Source organism: Nothoprocta perdicaria, unplaced genomic scaffold (genome assembly GCF_003342845.1).
Source record: "Nothoprocta perdicaria isolate Ctin4 unplaced genomic scaffold, notPer1 scaffold_13, whole genome shotgun sequence".
Taxonomy (NCBI): domain Eukaryota; kingdom Metazoa; phylum Chordata; class Aves; order Tinamiformes; family Tinamidae; genus Nothoprocta; species Nothoprocta perdicaria.
In genome coordinates this window covers 20829-42482 of record NW_020454427.1, presented here as the reverse complement: position 1 = coordinate 42482, position 21654 = coordinate 20829, and the positions used below count along the sequence as shown (strand labels likewise).

At 37.2% G+C, this 21654-nt stretch overlaps 1 protein-coding gene across 1 annotated transcript in view; it reads right to left on the bottom strand.

Annotated features, from left to right (window-relative positions):
• Nucleotides 1-21179, bottom strand: part of GRXCR1 (glutaredoxin and cysteine rich domain containing 1) — a 33374-nt gene extending 12195 nt beyond the window's left edge. Inside the window, exon 1 of the mRNA XM_026033618.1 lies at nucleotides 20733-21179. Within this exon, the coding sequence (XP_025889403.1) occupies nucleotides 20733-21179 (447 nt within the window). The remainder of the gene's footprint in view (nucleotides 1-20732) is intronic.
• Between the last annotated feature and the right edge of the window lie 475 nt (nucleotides 21180-21654).

Genomic DNA, 21654 nt, shown 5'->3' with positions numbered 1-21654 from the left:
CAAACACACACAGCTTGTCTTTGGCAGGTCTTTATCAAACCAGAGAGAATCCATTCTGTCATCTGCCCTGAACCATGCCGGTAATTAAACAGAGAGATTTACATGCTTTTTTTCTAATGAGARTTTACACTAATTTCTATTTTGTTATCCAATTTGGTAGCTTTTCATCTTTAGTGATTAGATTATACTCTTGAAGTAAACCAACAGAATTATAGCACATGTCACCATACTCTTCCTTTCCAGGTTGGAACTGTAGAAAACTATAATAAAATACAAGCAGTGTAAACAAATGAATGGTGTTTTAGAAAATGAGCTTTCATAGTTAAGTGTAACAAASTTTCAATTTAAATCATCCTTATATTACTCATAAATGCACATAAAATTAGAGCTRAAGTTAAAAAGAAGGGAATTTGTGGGTCAATAGGCATGACAAAATTTTGCTCAGCTTTTGGAAGTTAGAACAACAAGAGACCAAAAGATTTGGAGCAACTTTTATTGACAACATTCTCAAGCTTCCTATAAGCTTGCTTCATAGTGAAACCTGAAGCTAATTGAAAATCCTGAAGTTAATTTGGTTTTAGGTGGCAACTTTTGTGCCAAATTCAGTAAGTTCTGTGCTGGCCTAATTAGGCCTATACACATGACCCATGAGTATGTGTCAAGGAGAGGATTTCTTATTTCAGAGACAAATAAAGCTACTTTAGTAATAATCCTGTACATCATTCACAGCTCATAACTCATAACAGCACAATCCAACCSAGAAGGGTCCAAAAATATCTTTTTTATTCTCTAAACCACTAGGTGTTTTGTTTATCTTTTTTTTTTTTTCAATCTGGAGAAGAAAAGTAATTGTTGCACTTGTTTGATCTTGTTTCATTTCAGGACGAGAAAACCAAAAGACCTTTCATGTTTTGGACCTGACTATCTCTTCACTGACTGAAGAAGGAGCAGGCACACTTGGGACCAGAAACACATTTGGCAGAGCTAGACCAGGGTCCCGGGGGACAATGGCATAATCCTGTCCCTCTGCCATCCCACCTGCATCTACCTAAACGCATCAACAAAGAATTTTTTTTGACAATTTCATCATCCTATGAGCTATGTGCATCCTATGAGACATGTGCATCGAGAACAGAGGAAGTAATTGATCTAGAGGCATAAGAAAGGCTCTTTAYTTAAAGGAAAATAAGCAGATAAGGGGGAAAAAAAGGAGGTTTGCAGGGTACTGAGAGATGGTAGAGAAAAAAATAACCAAAAAGAGAATAAACTTAAACAAACTAATGCGGTAGTGAATTGCTTCTTTGACCTAAATCAATAGCTGATATGCCCTTCTCTGGTTCAGAATATCATCTTTCAACATCTCAGTGTTCTACTGAAACAAGCACCCCTTGGCTTTGTAATGAGATACTACAAGACTAGCCGAAGTATCCACTATCTATTGAATCAGCCGAGGCAGGAATTTACAATGCATTCCAAATCCTGCACAAGAAAGGCTTCAGAGAGGAAATACAGTATTCACAAGAAAGACAAAGAAAATGTTAAGCAAGAAAACATATGTAGACAAATATGTGTGTATACCTATATACACATACACACGTATCTATTTATAAAAATATTTATAAACATTGTATCATGGTAATGGAGCTATGAACTTGTCCCTTCTGTCATTTTTGGTTGCCTACTTGAAATTAAAGGCTTAACAGCACCTCTGAGAAATAATAGATTTCCTGGCCAGGAAATCTCTTCCAACTAACTGATCTTATCTGTCAAGTTTGTGTTTTGTTTTGTTTTGTTTTGTTTTGTTTTGTTTTGTTTTTGGCAGGTAGGATCTGTTTACTTACAGAAAAGAAACTGAAAATAGTAGTTAGCTGCAATGTGTGCTCTTGGTACAAAATCATATTCTATTCCATTTCTCTATTTGTAGTCTAAATCCTTTTCATCAAGGTACAGTGCAAATTTCATTTTAAATTAGGCACTCTCCTGTGCTTCCAAAAGCAGTATAGGAGACCAGGTTCCTTGGCCCAATTCTGTGCCCCGGCACAGAGAATGAAACATCTCTCTTTCTTTCTTCCTTTCTTTTTTCTTTTTTTCCTTTTCCACAGTCTGAAAGACCTAGATAATTATGAGAAGTTGTTTACAAGCACAGAGAATAGCTGTGATGCAGCTGACATGAGTAYTGAGATCTCCAGCTCCTGGGCAACTGTCATCTCCCTTATCTATAAATCCACCAAAAGCTGCTCACAATTATATATAGATTTATATATCTTTATCTTTATACGAAAAACATAGTTTTGCCTGCATAAGATTAGCATCCTCAAAATTCTTGATCAGCTACATAGGTATAGGACTCCACTCTACCTAAGACACATGTAAAGTTTATTTACATATGTCTGTAATTTACTTTTACTTCTAAGGTTATTTCTCAATTTTAGCTCTGTCAGATGAAAATAGCAAAGGTAATAATACTACATGTGATATTTATGCTGCACCTCAAGCTCTTTTATGCAAAAAAAAMCATATATTTTTGATTACACAATTATCATCATTGTTCAAGTCAATTGACTTAATACACAAAAGACAAGAGGTGGCTTGTCGATATTCTAATAGAATTAGAAATAGTAAATGTGCATTGCAAACCCTTCTGTTCCTCAGATAACACAACATAACCTCAAACCTTTCTTTTGTCACTGTACATTTTCCCCCACACTTTCTAGCACAGACTACTGTTCAGGGGAAGTCAAATATTTTTTATTTCAAATCAGAAAAGATCATGACAGCACAATGGCAGAGGAGGATGGGGCATTACCCTTCTTCTCCTGCTTTTTTAATACTTGAGTTACGAGTAGGTTCAGAAAGAGCAAAGACAACAGCTGAGTTCACCTCCTACTGTCCTTATTACCATTCATCCCATACATCCTCATGTAGCCAGACCACAGTCTATTCTCAAGTGGCCTGAGTGCAGATTGGSACACAGGTTACATCTCCCTCGGGTTCATGGTTTCTACTAGACCCGATCCTTCAGCTTTTATAGATTTATAAGATGAAACTACCCATCATCAGTGTCATGCTTACACTAGGGGAAAAAAAAATCAGTTCTTGTTTAACAAAGCAGAGCAGCAGTTAAGAGTAYCTGAAATGTCATAAAAACACATCCAATTGAAAGCAAAAGAACAGGACTAAGGCAGGTAGGATGTATATACCCGGGCTGGAATTTAGCAGGGGCATTATTTATTACAATGATCAAACTTTTAGAAAAAGATGAGCATCTGTCCATGCCTAACTGTATTTTTTTTATTATTTTTATTAAGTGTTAGGAGGACTATCAGTATTTCCTTATTAGTGTGTATTGTATCTTTTCTGCAGAGGAACAAATAAAACCTTTGAAGAGCAGAGGCAAAAGATATTCAAGTGTCTAGTTCATACCTAGTCTGTAATTTTCCTGGGAAGAAAGAACAATGTGACACAATGATCATTTCTTTCTTTGCCTTGCTTGTTCATTATTTCATCCTCCTCAGACATACCTATTTGACATCTCCAAGAAATTATTATTACTCCAAGAAGGAGTGAATGTTTCTGGGAAGTCTCTCTTGAAAATCTTAAATAGGTTTGCAACCAAAAAATAACATTCCTTTGTTGCCTACCAGCGCTTCCCACAAAGACTGGAGGTAAAGAAACAAGAACAATTATAAACAATTCTTTCCTCAGTGATTTATAGGAGACACCAGAAGTTGTTTAAAAGAAGAGGTTCTTCACTAACAGTATGTAACAATTTCGTCTAACATGATGCAGTGCTTTGAACTATTCCTGTATTCAGCAGAAGATACCTGAAGCTGGGACAACAGCTAAAATAGGTGATAATCTGATCTATTTACTAGCCAAACATTTTGAGCTTATAATTCTCATTGAACAAGTAAATCTCATCTTTCTTTCCAAAGGAAAGGAAATGACTTAACAGAAATGGTAGGGTTTTTTTGTTTTTCTTTTTTTTTCATCTCTGAAGGATCTTACGCTGGATCCTCAGCACAGTAATGCTGAGGATTTATAGCTGATAAAATGTAAGCGTTTAGGGGTCAAACCAAATTGCAGCCAAGTATTACCTGTCATAACCATTTTGTCGCTCTGCCAATTCCAGCTTTTCCTGGAGAMCAACAAAGGAAATTACTGCAGGGAATAAGTGTAATAATGGCCAGACTACTACCCTGGAAACAGCAGATGCTGGGAAACTACCAAATGCAAGTGCCTTTTTTATCAGTTTCAGTGCAAAGTTCTCAAATACAATCCAGACAGGATATGAAAAATCTTAAAATAATATATCAAATATTGTTTATGCAATATTTGCATAAACAAAACATTTATTGCATATTGTTTATGCAATAAATGCATTGTTTATTGATGCATAAACAATATTTGATATATTATTTTAAGATTTTTCTTAAAAACGCTGTTATTTTGTCCTTAAAATGCAATATAATCTTTCTCAGATAATCCAGTGATGGTTATAGGAACCAAATCCCAAATATTCCTTACTTGATTGATTTTATTCCTTTCTCTTCTATATTTAAAAATCCTTCACTATGGCAGAAATCTCTGTGATTCAATTTGCTAATATCTTTTTCCCTGATCATCAGTCTTACAAAGACATGAAGAAAAAAATCAGTGTTAATATGTACAAGGCAAATAGTAGTAAAATACTAGAGGCAGACAAATGGTCCCACTAGTAATCTTTATGAAAATGGCCTATATAGACTTTAGACTGCTAGTTGTTTTGAAACCCTGCCTACCAGTACACAGGAAATCTTTATGACTGATGACTGCATCTATACTAAAAAAAAAAAAAAAAAAAAAAAAAAGACATGTAATTCACAGCAGTGCAATTCCATTAGCAATAGTACAAGGAGAATTCGATTTCAGAAAATTTTCATCAAGCAAGAGTATCAGCACCCAATAACATGGGTTAAAATGTGTTTTTATTTTAGCAGTGCCCAGATTCAGTTCTTCACCATTTACAGCAGGAAACTCCCAGTGCAATTTAAAGGCAGCAATCAGGAAATACCCAACCCAAGCAGTCAGGAAATACCCAATCAGTGAGGCACAGGAGTAATTTTCCCTTCATTCGCAAAATGTGCCATGGGATCTTGTACGAAAATAGGTAGCTGTGATATGACAAGCTGTCWTTCAGCCTTATTATGTCTCTGCAGTTAAATGTTTCCCTCATTAAGCAGCAGTTAAAATGGGAATTTGGGTGTTGTCCCATTTTAGTTTTAGTTTCTTTGAGTGTATGGATCATTACCTGTCACAAAATAAGCACCAGAGTGCTTATTTTATATCAGTTTGTTTGACTAATGATATAATACGTGCATTTGGGATAGTGCGGCTGGTCCAAATCAATAAACAGGATTCATCCCTATCTAACTGGCTGGACAGAATCCTCTGCTTTCATAATCCTGTCACAGAGAGAAGGGCACTGCAGTATGTCCTAGAATGCACTGTGCAAAGGAATATTTGTCACTAAGATAGCCTATTAAAAGCAAAGTAAATAGAATGATTTTTTAGCTTGTAGGCCATCATTTTCTTAAGTGCACAGCAGTGATGACTAACTTGGGTAAAATCCATTAGAGCTTTTCAGTGTGTTTATTTTAACAAATGCAGCATTTGCTTTTTGGTAGAGTAAAGTGGCTTCAAACTATGTGGGAGGCTTTTCCTGATATTGAGCTTCATCTTCACTTGGAACTTGATTGCTTCTCAGTCTTTGAAGGCAGGGCTGTAGTAAAGTACAGTTTTCTTTTTATATGTTAGTTTGATAACTGTCACCTCTGAAATGAATYGATAAAGGAAGATAGATGAAGGTAAAGGAAGTTGAAATTTGCTCTGATACTGTTGATCAAACTGTTTATCTATTTTGAAATTTCCTTACTCACCCCTTGCCTGATGAATTAATCTCCGAGCGACCAAACATCTGCATTGCTATACATGTGGAACGGCACTGGGATTCTTCTTTTTTGCACATAGGATTTTAWAAAATCTCTTTTGTGTTGGTGGAAAACATAAAAATGTAAGAGATTTTCTTTCCAGCAAAATAAATATGAAATTATTTTTTCATGAGGGAAAATTCTGCTCTTTCTGATACATAATTTTTGCTATCCAAACACTTTTATAGGGCATTCAATACTAATATGAATAATATCTGTCTTACTCTGTAGAGAGCACTTCATGCAAACCTGAGCATCTGTCTTAACAATGTCTTCCTTGGCACTGAGGAATTTAATATTCCTTGYGTTTTCTGTTCTATTCCATGTTGAAAGTCTCATTGCAATATGCTGTAACCCTAGCAAAAAACCAGGAAAACCATTGCTGTCTAGAGATGCAGTGATAGAAGGAGAGTTATAAGCTAATTTTACTATCATTTGATTATCTGCTATTTTAATAAATGGTTTTGAGCTGAACAACCTGAGTGGCGTTATAAACAAGTTCTTTCTTTTGATGTAATCACTGAATCAGGAAATTGAAACCTATCCTTCTGCAAAATTATGTTGCAGAGTTATGGGAGGTAAAAGCTGTCTGACTATTCTTGTGGCTTTGACTGCATATAACAAATACTACTTAGAACTGCTTATAAAATGTGAATAGMACTTCTTAAGAAGAAGTCTGTTCCAATCAGATAAAGATGACGAGATTAAAAAAAAATTAAAAGGCAAAAATATACTCCTTTGTGCTCAGGTTTTAAATCCTAGTGGAATTTGTTCTTCCGGTTGAAAGTTAGGAAGAAAAATTTACCATAGAAATGGTTAATATATGCATATTTAAGTTAAATGGTTATCTAAAGAAATTTTAAATAAGTTTATTCTTAATTTTGACCACGAATAGATATTGTTGCAATAGTGCCTAAAGAATGACTTATTTCCTCCCATTCAACTGGCCTTGTTATAATGAATTTAACCTGTAATTGAAAACTTATGTTTACCAAGCATGGAGTCAATTCAGGATTTTTTAAATGATTTCAGAGCACCTACAGGGACATTGCCCCAGTTTTGCAGGTTCCCAAGCTTCTGACAACCACGGGTGTTTCATCTTTCTCCTACACATTTCTGTCAATCCCGATAGCAGGTCATTTTCTTCAGCATCCCTTAGACGAACTTAGTTTTTTGTCCACACCGTTTGATTTACCTTCTGAATTCTCTTACAATTTCAGTGATCCTACTTTCTTTACATTCAGCCTCACCTATATATGTGTTCACAGACCTCATAACTATCACCTGAGGTTTTCTCCAACCTAACTACTTTGCTTCACTATCTACAACCTGGCTTACAGATTTCAAATGAACCCATTAGACACTTATGATTAATGACACATTAATGTAAAAGGAAAAGAACAGAATTTGTACTTTTGCTGCTGAAGCTGTTTACCCAGAAACAGTTTCTGAAGACTCTGCTTTCAGAACAGAAATAAAACATTTTATGCAGTGTGCCTTTCACAAAACAAAGATACAGACATTCTGGAAAATTTGTAAGTCAAACAACTATGAATATAAATAGTAGATTCACAGTTTATCATTCCTAACAATTTTCTGCCTCTTATTACTAGCAGAGAACATGAAGTGAGAGAACTGGCAAATGGAGAGGTCACTTTTATTTCTCCAAAACATTTTGCAAACAGTAAAAAGTCACCCAAAGAAATGTTGCCCTCAGGAAATTAAAAATGTATGGCTTGAGCTGCATAGCATCTGCTTGCCTAAAGCTAGACCCGGAAATCGTGTGGAAGATGGCAATACTGAAAAAAAGGATCACAGATGGGTTATTAAAAGAATGATAGTATTAATCATACAATTCTAAACAATATACAAGTCTTGGAAATTTAATTTCTTCTTAGAAGTAGACTTACCCTACATTGCATCATTTAATTTCCTATTGCTTAATGAGTTATTACTTGATAATAGAAGTTATATGTAGGAATATGAAAAAGGATTATGATTCAATATTTCTTTAGTGTTTATTCCATTATTACCTTCTTATTGTCAGCAACAGGGAGAAATAGATTGGGTAAAATGATAATGGAGCTTCAACAAAATGAAAGTGAAATGCAAATGTAAAAATTTAAAGATTTTTTTTTAAATTTGAGAGATCAACTTCCATTTTATTTGAATTCCTTTTTTTCAGTGATTTTGGGCCTTTTTATTTTTCTAGATCTAGTCAAAACAGGAAGAAAAAGGGCAAAGAATAAAATAAAAAAGCATTTTTAATTGACTTTTTCCCAATTCCTCTCTTATTTTATCATGAAACAGTTTTTCATTTTGTTTATTTTTTATTGAATAATGGTTCAACGTGTTTGAATCTTGAGCTGTCCATTGAAGTAGGATCATTGGGCAGCTTGTGCCTCATTTCAGATAATTCCACAACTAAGGGTAGCTTTAGCCAGGAGGGAAGTAGAGGAGGACTTGCTGAGGGTAGCCAGATAAAGATGAAGTTGTTTGACTTCTCAGATCATGTGGAAAAATTAGCATACATGACTGTGAGCCCTGGGCTGGGCACACTAGTCCCATCTGTCTGTAATCAGTGCTGACTGTTCCACTCGGTAGAACATTTCATACTGAAGGGAGACAGGGTTGTGTTGATCACCAGCAAATGGCTGCCAGGAAAATTATTATATCTTCTCTGGCCTATTTCTTCTCAGTTTAGCAGCTACTTCAGGAAAACCTGTTTATTGCACACTGGCCGACAGCTCTAACTTAGAATTTTAAAAGGTTGCTACCCCTTCCTATTTTGACAGATTGCTTTTTGCTTCAAGAAGCCTTTATCTTTTCTACTGTCTTTTACTAGTCCGTCACTTATCATTTCTAAAATATGCCCTTCTAGAAAGATTTGAAGATGCTAATAATAACATAATAATACATATATAGACCTCTGACTCATTTTACATTTAAACATAGTCAAGAGCAGCTTACTCAGTGATCCCCTTTACAGTTCCCAAATGTCAATTACAAATCATTTAATTTAAAGGCATTACTGGGCTATGAAAATGAGCTCCAGTTTGTTGAGCTTCCAACAAATATGACTCATCTCATTGCTGACTGGAGAATAATACAGTTAGCTGGTGAGAGTTAGAGAAAAATAGAGCTCATGATATAACAGGTCTCTTTATTCTTCACTAACCTATGTCTCATGTGCTGAGTGGATCTCTTCTCCTAAGACTTACCCTTTATACTCCAGGAAAACCTAGGAAATAGCACAGTAATCCATGATTTCAGTCTTACTTGCCAGACATTTGTAATACTGTATTTTAATAAATACTAGCARTAGTGCTTCCATTGTTAATCCTCCTGCTATTAAAGATAACATGAGTTAAAGATAATAATAATCAGCAGGTAAAAAAACAGGAGAGCTTGAGGGTTTTTTTTTTCAGACATAAAGAATGCAACTCCTAGACAGCAAATATAACTGGTTTTGCTCCAAAATAGTGTATACATTGGCTGTACAAATGTGGACCATGTACAAATGGGGACAGATAACTCATCCACCATTTCTGCGTGAGCAAAATAGGATCCATCTCAGTAGAGAAGAGTTATAAACCACATTGCTAGAAATAAATCTAAAGTTCAGGCTTGCTTGGGCTTTTTTAATCAAATAGATAAAAGTTTGAAAACCAGTGTGGCAGATTGTAGGTATTCTATCAACTGGTCTAGGGACCAATTAGTCAGAATAGCAGCCCATGTAGTTAATCTACATCTACCACATCTGCAGTTAGAGCAATTTTTTAAAAGTTCAGTGTGAGCTGCCTTCTGTTATAGTCTAAATCCCAGTTTTGCCTAGAGATCTATATCTTTAAAATTGAACAAAAATTGTTATTCATATAATCAAACTTTTCATATATAACAGGGCTAGAACCTATATCATGTCATAGAGATAAACATGTTTTGGTGGCTGAAGAATGTAACTGCAAATGCATATACTGGGATGATTCAAATTGGCTATCCATTTTTCTTCTTGGAGCAACATTTCCATGTCTCATCATATCTTTGCATAGATATGATTCAATTCCTCTGCAGGAAAAAAAAAGTTTATTCTAATATCATATTGTAYCTTCAAACACCCCGGAACTGCTCCATTAGCTATACTGATTGCATTTCTGCTGGCTACATAACCTTTTACCAAAATCAGACTTGCGTAAGTCCAGTCAGGGTAACTAAAGTCAGTTTTAAATACTGACCTCCAGAAATGCGTTTCCTCCCCACAATTTATGGTGTGAAGATCCATGTGAACATCATGCACCAAGCAGAGAGGTTTTCAAAAGTGCTGACTGCCTAGCAGATCCAAAATCCACAGCTGCCACAGTAAAACTCTGCAGGCAGGTTTAAATGAACAGAACCTACTGCCTGAGGAAGTCATTTAGGAACTGCCTTCTCTTGTAAATTCTCATTAGAGACTGAGTTTAGAGCTTGGSGGAATGGATCGTGGTGTGTTTTGTAAGAACAACTGGACTTCTCTCTTGCGTGCCTGGAAATCTGACTGAAATCAGTACTTAATATCTGGATAGGGAAGTTCTTAAAATACAGATTAAGACCTGCAACAGTTGGGAGTAACTCTAGCAATAATACTTAAAGCAGTTCTRTCTACTCTGCCTCTTGTAACATGCTCACTTGAATGGCAGGGAAATGATTCATAGCTGCTTCTGCAGTGGGGAAGGAGAGTCCTTTGCGTTTAAAGACATATTAGTACTGTACTCGTGTAGAATTACATGAAATATCAGGAGAAACTGGTTAGGAAAAGAACACATTTTCTTTTAAAGGCAGTAATTTCAGCTGCAGGTTTAGAAAGTGAATGCTTTCTATGGGAGAGAAATTGTAGTGGGAAATACAGCTTTTTGTAAAATAATCGTTTTTGACTATTGTGGATTATTATTTTTCAAACCTGTTCACTTATTTGTAATCAGCAGTGTTCCAAACAAGGTTACTGGGAATCAATCCCAAATAAAAATTTCTTTGCCTTTACACTAGCATTGACTGATACATCAGTTCAGAAGATAACATTACAGATTGTTAGAAACATCTGCAATTATTGCCCAGTAAATTTTTCCACATTTCTTTGTATGGAGAGGAGAACAAAGGACGTGGTATTTCTGTGGTATAGAAGACACACTTCTGTGACATTATTGATGGATGTTACGTCTAGATATAATTTCAAAGCAAGGTTGTACTAAGGTTGTTAAAATGCTTTTCACAATTCATGCTTGCTATACAGATGGCCTTTCTGTAATCTTTCTTGCCATRTGTGAAATGAGCCTATACCTCACTGACTCCAGCTGCTCTTCCGTGACCAGTTCCGTTGCTTTGGATAATGAAGGCTGTAAAGAGTTGGGCGGTGGCAGCCTTTCCAGACTCTTGTGTCCTGCAAAAAAAATAGGCACTGCCTTTGTGAGCAGGAAGCTGTATTTTTCCCGCTGCTGTTTCAAAATCACCAGGMAGTGGACACTGTCCTAATCACTATTTATGCTACAAGTTTTGGTTAAATACTTTTGGTTAAAAAAAAGTGAGATTTGACTTGCATGCTCAGTTTTACTTCACACTGGATGTTACAAGCACGAGCAAGGTTTTCATGCATGAAAGTCATACCCTGATTTCTCTGGCTGCAAATTATATTCTAAAGGATATATTACTGCACTTAAGCTACAGAGCTATGAACCTGCAGGACACTGCAGTCATAATTTAGAGCTCCAGCCCCAAAAGAATCATATCTTCAACCATTTCTTTCTTTCAAGGTATTAATCATGTACTTTGTGTTGCTGTAGTATGTAATAAAATTTTAACAGTAGCAGAACAGGCTGCTGACAGACCAGAATAGTCTAGCAAATATTATCTGCAAACAAAGCATAACTTCATTTCTTTTCTTCAAAGGAAGAAAATAGTTCTTAATGACACCTACAGTCAAATTGGCAGTAGGTGACTCCTGAAACACATTTTTTGATCAACTGCTAAAATATATATTTTTTCTGGGTCATTCTAACATAGCACCTGTATCTCTTCTTACTTATCTACCTAGTATTTGCAAATTCTAGTGCAAATGCACTGAAACAGTACTGAGATTTGTAAACTAAATGAAATTGTAGTATTATTAACTTGCTAACAAGTATTTTTGCTAATGCCCTTTATGGTATGGAATCAAAGGCATTAGTATGTGACTAGAGAACTATGCGCTAAAGCAAAGAATATTCCTCACTGTCTTGCACATAGGAGCTAGTAGTCATAGGAGCTAGTAGTAGGTCTCCTATACTATATTGCAGGTAGGGGGATATCTCAATCCTTTTTAGTTTCTTAGTTTTAAGAATACTTCAAAAACTACTTTCTCATGACCGTTCTGCTGAATTGCAAAGCTGAGTTCTACAGTTGACAAAAAAAAAATTAAAAAAGTAGAATTATTTCTTCTAATTAATGATTAAGACCAATCTTGCTTGCTTTTTTGATTTCTGCTCTTAGGAGTTCAATTCAGAAAAACGGGTTTCCTACTACCAAAAAAAAAAATCTGTACCAGTGTCCTAGGAATTTTTCACTTTCGACAAGTTGAGTTTTATATAATAACATCTTTTTCAATCATCAGTAAAGCCAATCTGAAGGCAGATGATATACTCTTCATCTTCATCCAGAGGCTGAGCGCCTTCTTGAGCAATTCCACCAAGGCACATTACACAGGAAGGCCAGAACACTGCATGGGCTCAGAGCCAGTCACTGGCCTTCCTTGTCACATACCAGACAGTTACGGTCTACAATACCAGCATACATGATGCTTCCTCCTAATCCTCTCTCATTTTATGATCATTTTCAGCTGAGAGAATTTCTTGAAGTGAATGGAGTTTAGAAGTGTTGTTTATTACCTCCAGGGGCTGTCTTTTCCCTTTTGSCATTCGCATTCATTGTCTGAGAGCAGGCATAATAGTTCTTTCTTCCAAAAAGAAAGCAAATATGTTTTAATATTTAATGTGAAGCAAGGTGATGAAACATGACATTTTGCAACTACATAAGTTGTGACTATGTGGGCTCAGTCACTTCTCTCCCTCTGATTTTGAAGATGTCCATAGCCAGGAAAACAGTCTCTTCTGGGATGTCAGATTGTTTCATACCTCCATGCGGAAGCAAAGCCATTACATAGTAATACGTAACAGAAACAGAAAAAGAAAGTCAAGCAAGACTTTGAATATAGCATCTGGGAGGACAAGCTGAAAACCCCCAAGACAGTGTTCCACTCCTGCTCCACTAATTTAATCATGYTGTCTTATGACAAGTTAATTCAAAGTATAACTCCCACCACTGCCTCCTGCAGATACATTTTGTAACAAAGCAGCATCTGCTTATGTACGTTTTGTGTAGGATCAGGCATGCTCAGAGGACACCTACTGCATCAGGCACTGCAGGTAAGGCAGGCAAAGGAATGCCTGTTTTGTGGATCCCACAGGACATGAGTAGGAGGAAAATGTCACGTCCTGTCAATAGTAAAATGCTGAGGCACATGGCCAAGGCAGATCATGAGCAGATCATTAGTCAAATTTTCATTAATAAAAGAACTTTTTGTGTCTTTGAGAGAAGATGGCAACCAAAAAGGAATTTTGAGAATGACAATTTTGGAACTTGATGTCTAAGTTCAACCTCAAAAGCTTATGGGTCTTTCTAAATCCAGACCTAAAACCTTAATTCAGTCTAGGGATAAATATACATATTCTGTATATACACACTCACCACAGTACTAGCATAGCCTCCTTATTCTGCCTTTTTGTATTAAGGACAGAGAACGAGGCTTWTTAATAAACCACCTCATTTGGGTCTAATCCTGTCCCTACCTCACACCCTGGGGCAACAGTTCTGCTCTTTTGATGGCCTGCACTCTCTGCTCAGACCACAGGCAGCAAGACCTAGCAGGGGTGAACCCAAAGCAATTCTGCTCAGCATGAAGCAGTTGCTAGAAATTGCCTTCCATCAAAGAAGTGGGAAGGTGCAAATTAAGTGCAAAATGATCTTTTCCCCAACACTGCTTCCATCCTGCACCTATCAGAGTTTGGTTATATTTCAGATTCCAGAGTGTTTCACAGACCCATGGTGTGAGAAATTCAGTCTTTATCTTAGGGGAAGAGAGTGTGCACAGACAAGCCTGCTGAGACTCAAACCTGCACTGCTCAGGCCGTTAATGACTGACCTCTCCTGAAAAAAAAAAAAAGCATAAAGGCTAGTTTTCAGGTGCRTTGCATTTTAGACAGTCATTTCTACTGGTGATAAATGGACAAAAATTCACAATCAGTAGTATTAATTGTTTCACTCATCTACCAGTGTAGGTGTGATTATACAAGATTAAAGAAGAAATCAAAGTATATTCTCATTATATCCTCTAAAGAAATATATGTAAATACAGAGCAGAAGTGTTTAGTGTTCTAGAGCTTTCCTCTGTTTTGTCTTCTTACAGTGTGCCTGAACACTGTCCTCACTTCTGGATGGTCTATTAGGATCTAGACACAGAGCAAGGCCAATTTAGAGACCTGACTGGACAGACAACATAAAAGCTGAGTAATGTTTTTTATTCAGTAGATGATTCAAGCATGAAGCAATAGTAATGTGATTATGGTTTTCCTAATACTAGATATTCAAAAAGTAAATATTTTATTTTTCTTCATTAAAAAATAAGTAAAAAATGAGATAGCTAAATATATTTGATCTAAAAGCTTATATTTTGGCTCTTTGGCTYTTGATTATTTAAAGTCTATTTACTGATCATTAAGAGTATGTATCTCAGATCCAAATGCAGAAAATCTTAAAATATCATGAACAATTTAATGATGAACTTCTTTGAGCTCAATGCTTTATAGATGATCTCTAAAAGAACATGGGAAAAAGCAAATACCAGTATCCTAAGTACTGACCAAACCTAGACTACAGTTAGAAGCCTGAACTTCAGACCTAAATATCTTCCTTTTCGAATCAATGCAGCTATTCCGCAACCAACTTCAGAAGATATCTATTTTAATTATCATTTAATTAACAGTATCAATGGTATTGCTATCCTGTGATTCTATCTATAACTATAGCTATAGATAGAAACACCAAGGAAGGCACATATGAAGTGGTGTAAGGACATTCTCCACCCTGACTATAAAGAGGTGATCCAGTTGTCCTTCTAACATTGAACTTTCTACAGCAAACAATATTTACTTTTCCTTATCTCTTGATCCTCTGTGCCATTACACTTTTTGCTTTGCCATTACACTATTTTTCAGTGGATTTCAGTGTTACACTGTTCAACGATTAGTCTTTCAGATTCACTAATCCTAAGAATATACATTAGAATTTTGTCTCTCAAAGACGCCTACAGTTCACTAGTGTTATCTCCAGCTCTGTAAGTGGCATTATTACACCAGGTCCAAGGATCTCAGTGGGTTTCCCTGACACCCTTACCGTACAAACCAGCATGTCTTCTCCTTCTGCAAACTATCTCTTTGGTGTGTATGGATGAGAATATGAGGAAAGCTCAGGAGTCCTCTTTGAACTTGAATCCTGTCATAGCAGAGGTCTTTGTATTCAGAGTCCAATGAGGCTTGCATATCAGGAGCAGTATCAGCACAACGCGTCCAGCCAAAAAAATAAACATCATGACTTTTCTAACAAAAGTGCAATACTCTTCTTTCCTGCTCTCCTCAGGGTTTCAGGGGTCATACAGCCCCGAAGTGGCAGGACCAATGTACAACATGCCACCCAATGTAAAAACTTCAATTTTTACATTCTGTAGCACCAGAAGCTTTCCTTGTCAGCACTTTGCAGCATCTGCCCTCTTGGGAAGACAATTTCTTTTCTTACTCTCTTTACTTTTATTTTCTCTAAGTCTTGGTATTAGCCAGTCCTCCTAGTTTTGTAGCACCTGCAGATCTGAGTGCCTTGCCATGTATTCATTTTTCCAGATCACAAACAAGTACAGGAAGACAGCAGTGAATCTAACCACCCCAGAAGCACTCTTTCCCTTCATAATTTCCATCTCTTTTTTTAACTGTTTCCCACCTCTCTCTAAATGTTAATAATCCTGTTCTTTATCTGACTGAATATCGACTTGTGCTTTGCAACCTTAAATGTTAGCTCTACCCGTGAGTTTGTGTTGGAAAATATCATAAAGACCTAGTACATTTTGCCTGTCTCTTCACCCATAGCACTTCACAAACACATTAATCAGGTCTGTTAACCATGCCTGCCCTTTTGTAGCAGACATCGGCAGGCCCTGCCCGACAAGGAAATCTGCAGCTAATTTAGCAGAAAGTGACCTTTCCGAGCCCAACTCAGCAAGGCCAGCAGAGTGYGCAGAGGCAATCTCTGCTGAAATGGTGGCAATGAGGAGAGACTTGCATAAAACCTTTGGCTAAGCTCCATTGCATTGCACCGCGGGATGGAAATCAGATCTGGCACAAAATGAGCATTGTGCTAATTAGTGATATCCCAAACAATGTGAGAAGTTTTGCTCTGTCTTGCATGGCAGCCGCCACAGTGCCAGCCTGCCCACAAACCCCACTCGTGCATTTATTTATAACAAAYGCCAACAAATTCCCTTCTAATATTTTACGGGAAAATATAGGAAGTATCCCAAACCCACGTACTTTTTAACAGTGTTCAGGCCTAAGTAGGTATTAGATAAAAGTTAATAAACAGTGCCTACGCTTCTCTGTCCGCTAGGCCATTTTGAGTGGTGGAAGAGTGAGTTCATGGCCACCTTGCCTGTGTGCAAGGTACCCACAGCAGCTGGCAAGTCCATCCCTGTGTTCCTGGGAGTGTGGCGAGGGGCTCCGAGAGGGATGCCCACCTTTCCGCGCCCCCAAAATGACACACTCCGAGGTGGTTGCTATGGCAATACTCTGCCTGAAGCACAGCCGTCCAGAGGGAAAGGCTGGTGGGGTTTCCATGGAAACCACGTGTCCCTGAGGCATGGAGCAGGTTCCAATCCTGCCTTTCCAGCCTCAAAACGCAGCCTGCCCTGGTGTGGTGCCCTCAGACACTGCTACCCCTTCCAGCAGCAGCCCCAGTGCCATGACATCTTGGATCACGCCACCTGCTCCCACAGTGGCCACCGGCGGCCAAGGCCTCTGGCAACTGCAGCCACTGCCATGAAACGTTTTATCTTCACAGCCACAGCAGTCCCTGGACTGCTGCTGGGCCAGCCAAGGTGCTGCAGCTAGTGTTTCAGGCAGGGCTGAAGTTGGGCATGACGGGATGTGCTGCTGAGGAGCTGCCCTGTGTGTGGCTGGGGGAGATGTAGAATGGGGTCTCGCTTGACCGTAGAGAGACCTTCTCCAGACAGCCCAGTGTTATTTACACGACCAAATCACAGAATTACAGAATGTTTGAGGTTGGAAGGGACCAATAGAGATCATTTGGTCCACCCCTCCCTGCTCAAGCAGGGACACCTTGAGCACCTAGGGCATAGGGTCACATCCAGGCGGATTTTGAAGATCTCAGGAACAGAATCTTTCTTTTCCCCTAGAAATACCTCATTTATTACACAGCTCACACTAAGCACATCCTTCCCTCCCCTCCCCTCCCCCCCCCAAAAAATGCCCTGAAGACACGAGATTTGTCTGGTGAGGTTGTTCTTGGAAGGAACTGTCTGAACCACTTCTATAGAGCAGTTATTTATGAAAAGTGACAATGCTTTTTAATGCAGGTGTCCTGGATGTTTTTCCAAATTCAAAACAGCAAAGGTCTTGATGGCATAACTTTGCAGTCAAGGAATCCCTGACTATCCCCAGCATATCTGGTCAGATGAAATAATTTTAAAGAATTTCTCGTCTACCACAAGGAATACTGGGTAATTCTGAATAATAAGATAGTAAAGGAGGTTGTGAATGTCTAAACCATTCTAAAGAAACAGCATATTGGCACTGCAGTAAACCTGAAAATAGAAATCTAGGTTTTGCATCACAGAATACTCACATATACTCCATGTTTCACTTTTTACGAAACATTTTAGTTAGGAAGTGATCCATTAAATGCTAAATAGCAAATATTCTTATTTAAGAATTTATCAGTGCTGTGGGTTTAGGACTCAGCCCAGAGTACGTGTGCATATGCTAAGATTTCAAATAGCTGTTTGGGGACACAGGTGCTGAGAAACACTGAACTGGGACACCTCCTGCTGTCCCACCAGCAAGGTAGACCCAGGCTTTCCCCTATAGGCTGAGGAACTCCACATGCTCCTCACCTGCTGCTATACAGCTATTTTTGCTTTGCTGAGAGAAGAGGAACATGCAATTGCAGATGGCCACATACAGTTGATACATGTGCCTGAATCAAAGGCTTCCAAGGTGCATCTTCCTGACACAGATACATTTCCATCTTATCCATAAATGCAGAACTGCTGTTGTTTGTTAGGGGACATTAATATGCAATTAATTGTACTTACAGGACATTACAGCTCATCCTGTAATGTTCACTAAAGTTTACTACTACCATTGTATTTGGAAGGAACATGATCATGTTTCCCAGCAGGATAGAGCTCTTCCCAAATAGTCTCAAACAAGCTTTGTGTTTTGCTATTCTATGTATATATCATATAAAATAGAAACGGACTCACTCTATGAGAGAAGAAAATACTGTTCTCCTTTACAGTGCTTTATACCCAGGGAAACAAAAACCTGTTTGTGTAAAAACCTCAAATCACGGTGTTCTCTGTATTATTGAACATATCCTTCTGACCCAGTAGATGTTTACGTTTCTGGAAATCAGTTGTCTAGAAACTGCATGAGCAGAAGCTGCTCATTTCCCATAAAATATATTTTCAAAATGTGTCTATTCTCTTTGCTTTTACAATATCTTGTACCAGTGATTTCTTAAATTTGTGTTGTATGAGAAATTTTTCTATTCTTCTTTTCACCTAATGATTTAATTTCTAGTTTCTTCTGTTGTAGAATATTGTAAGTAGGAGTTCCATATCATCTTCTAAACCTATTTATTGTATTATAGCTTGTAGTTATGGGCTTCTATGGTAGATTTTATTACACATCTTTTTCTGAAGCTATGAGGTAGTTAGGGCTGCCCTTATGTATTCCTTCCTTCCTTCCTTCAAAACAATTAATGGAAATAATTCTGATTGTAGACATACCTCTGAATAAAAGTAACCTCATTGCAATCAAAATATGATGATGTCAAACCTGTGAAATGTGAATTCAATCCATGATCCTTTCCTGAAGACCTTCTAACCTAAAACTGGCATAAGAAATCAAGGATGACTTCAGCAAGATGGCTGGTAATGAAGGTGCATCTGGCTTCAGATGGCTCCACTTACTTAGTTGATTTAAATTTCTTAACTTAGTCTCACTAATGAGGCTGGCAAAGTGAAATGGTTTACTCCATGTTCCAATATGGAGCAACAGACGGAATCTAGGTTGGAGAAGAACAAAATGTGCCTCAGTTAACTCTTCCAGCCTGACATTTAGTCAAAAAAGTTCCTAGTCATTTAGCTATAAATTTTATCAAAGTAGGAAATTTAAGGTTGAAATTTTCAGGGAGTAGCTAGAAATACAGTGAATGTTTAGCTGCTTGAGTGATAAAAGATGTACTGGCTGCACAGAATAAAGCTCTCATATTGCAGCAGATGTGTGGTATTTGAAATATCCATCTTCCATAGGAACGTCAGTATTGACAAAAAAAATCCACTATAGTTTAGGTATATTTTAGGGAAAAATTCACCTTCAGAAGTACAAAAATATTAATTCATAGAAATTTATAAATTTATTATAAAACTACTTAACTTCAAAGTAAAAAATAAGATCTTTTAGGATATGTTGTTTCAATACGCATCAGCAATTATTACTGCTATTAAGTTCCACATACTTTAAAACTGTATAAATTCATTCAAAATAGTGGACTGAAAACATTTATAAATTAATGTAAGTGACCGTAGTTATTCTAAGTTATAACAAATTGCAGAAAGTATTTGCTAGCATATGTATTGCTATCTTGTTTGATTATTAATCATTTAAACACTTAAATAGCATATATAAATAGGACTATATATGAAATAATATACATTTTTTGGAACTTTAATGATAATTTTTCAGAAAGCTGTGCTTATCTGTCTAAGAAGTTGATATTGCATATACTGTTTCAAATACAAATATTCAGCTCCTACAAAATGAATGGAAAACAGACATTAATAAAAGAGTTCTCTGACTAAGATTTCATTCTTCTGAAACTTTTATGTGGGAAAACTGCCATTGCTGCCATCCTGCATCTAATTTGATCTACTCTATAGATTAAACATAATGGAATTTACAAGTATACATATTTACACATAGGGGACAGTAGATAACATCGTAAACTCATTAAAACAGATATAATAGGAGTGGAAACATGGCTTACATCCCTGTAGTTCCATAGTAGAGACCTCCAATAAAAGAATAACCAATTCCCCAAGTATGTTTCTTTCCTGATTCTTGGAAAAAAACATGGAAAACAGAGCATATCTATTTCTAGCCAGTAAATTTTTGGCCAGTCAATTTTGAAAAAAAAATTCATGGGCAATTTGTGGTGAGGACGAAGGGTACATTGGGAAGAGTAATGAGCCTCTCCTGCACATGAAGAGCAAGCACACAGCAATATAAAAGAAATGAATGGGAATTTGGGGTTTGAGAACTCCAAAATAAGTGAGAGAGATTTAGACAAAGGAAAAGAATAACATTGGACACAGGTTAAAAGGGACCGACAAAAAAGACTTACTATGTCACTTACCTGAAATACTTTTGACAAATTGTCAAAAAGGGCTTGACCAGCACTGACTTTGTGCTTGACTCCTCTGACTGTGCCATTTTTGCTGAGAATGTTCACCCGCTTTGTGCCAAACCCCTTTTCTTTGGTGGCTCTCACTAAAATGAGCAAGTCATCCTGCTCGTTTTCATTTTCATCACACTCAGAGCCTACATGTCCGTTCTGCTGCCCTTCCACTTCGCTTAGCCGGCTGGTTTGGTCAGTCTCTGAACTGCTGGCATATTCAGAATCCAGAGAGTCTCCAGCTTCTCCGTCGGCGTAAACCTCCTTTAGCACTCGCCCGCTGTGAGAGGAAGCAACGCGGAATCGAACTTTCCTCGACAGCCTCTCACTTTCAGTCTTCATCTCAGTTTTAAACATTGCCTCGTCCACTGATATAAGCAGTTTACATTGTTCCAGCGTGGTGCCCATTGTCTTTGCCAGTTTGTCACACTTACAACAATATCAGCACTGTTTTCTGCTGACAAGGGTTCTCATATTAAACTAAAGAGGATTCCCAGGAACCTGCACTGCGGTTCTGCAGTTAATAATGGATGCATTTGTGCTATGGTTACCTTTAAACTAAAACCTGTAAAATGATATCATCAATTAAATATTAAAGAGCCTTTGTGTAGCTTTTAGCACTAAGGAAGAAAGAAAGAAAAGAAGAAATTATATTCATTGATTAAAATCAGAATTCAAACCCATACCTAATAAAACCAATAATAGAAATTTAATGAGTTTACATGAAGACAGTTTTGTTTGCTGAGAAAGGCAAGCAGGAACACAGAAATTTCCTCAAGATTCGTAGTGTCAAAACTGTACCTGACATTGCACCTGAGGTGAAAATTGTTAGCTCCTACACATTTCTTTCAACACAATACTTCAGGCACCTACTGGACGGATC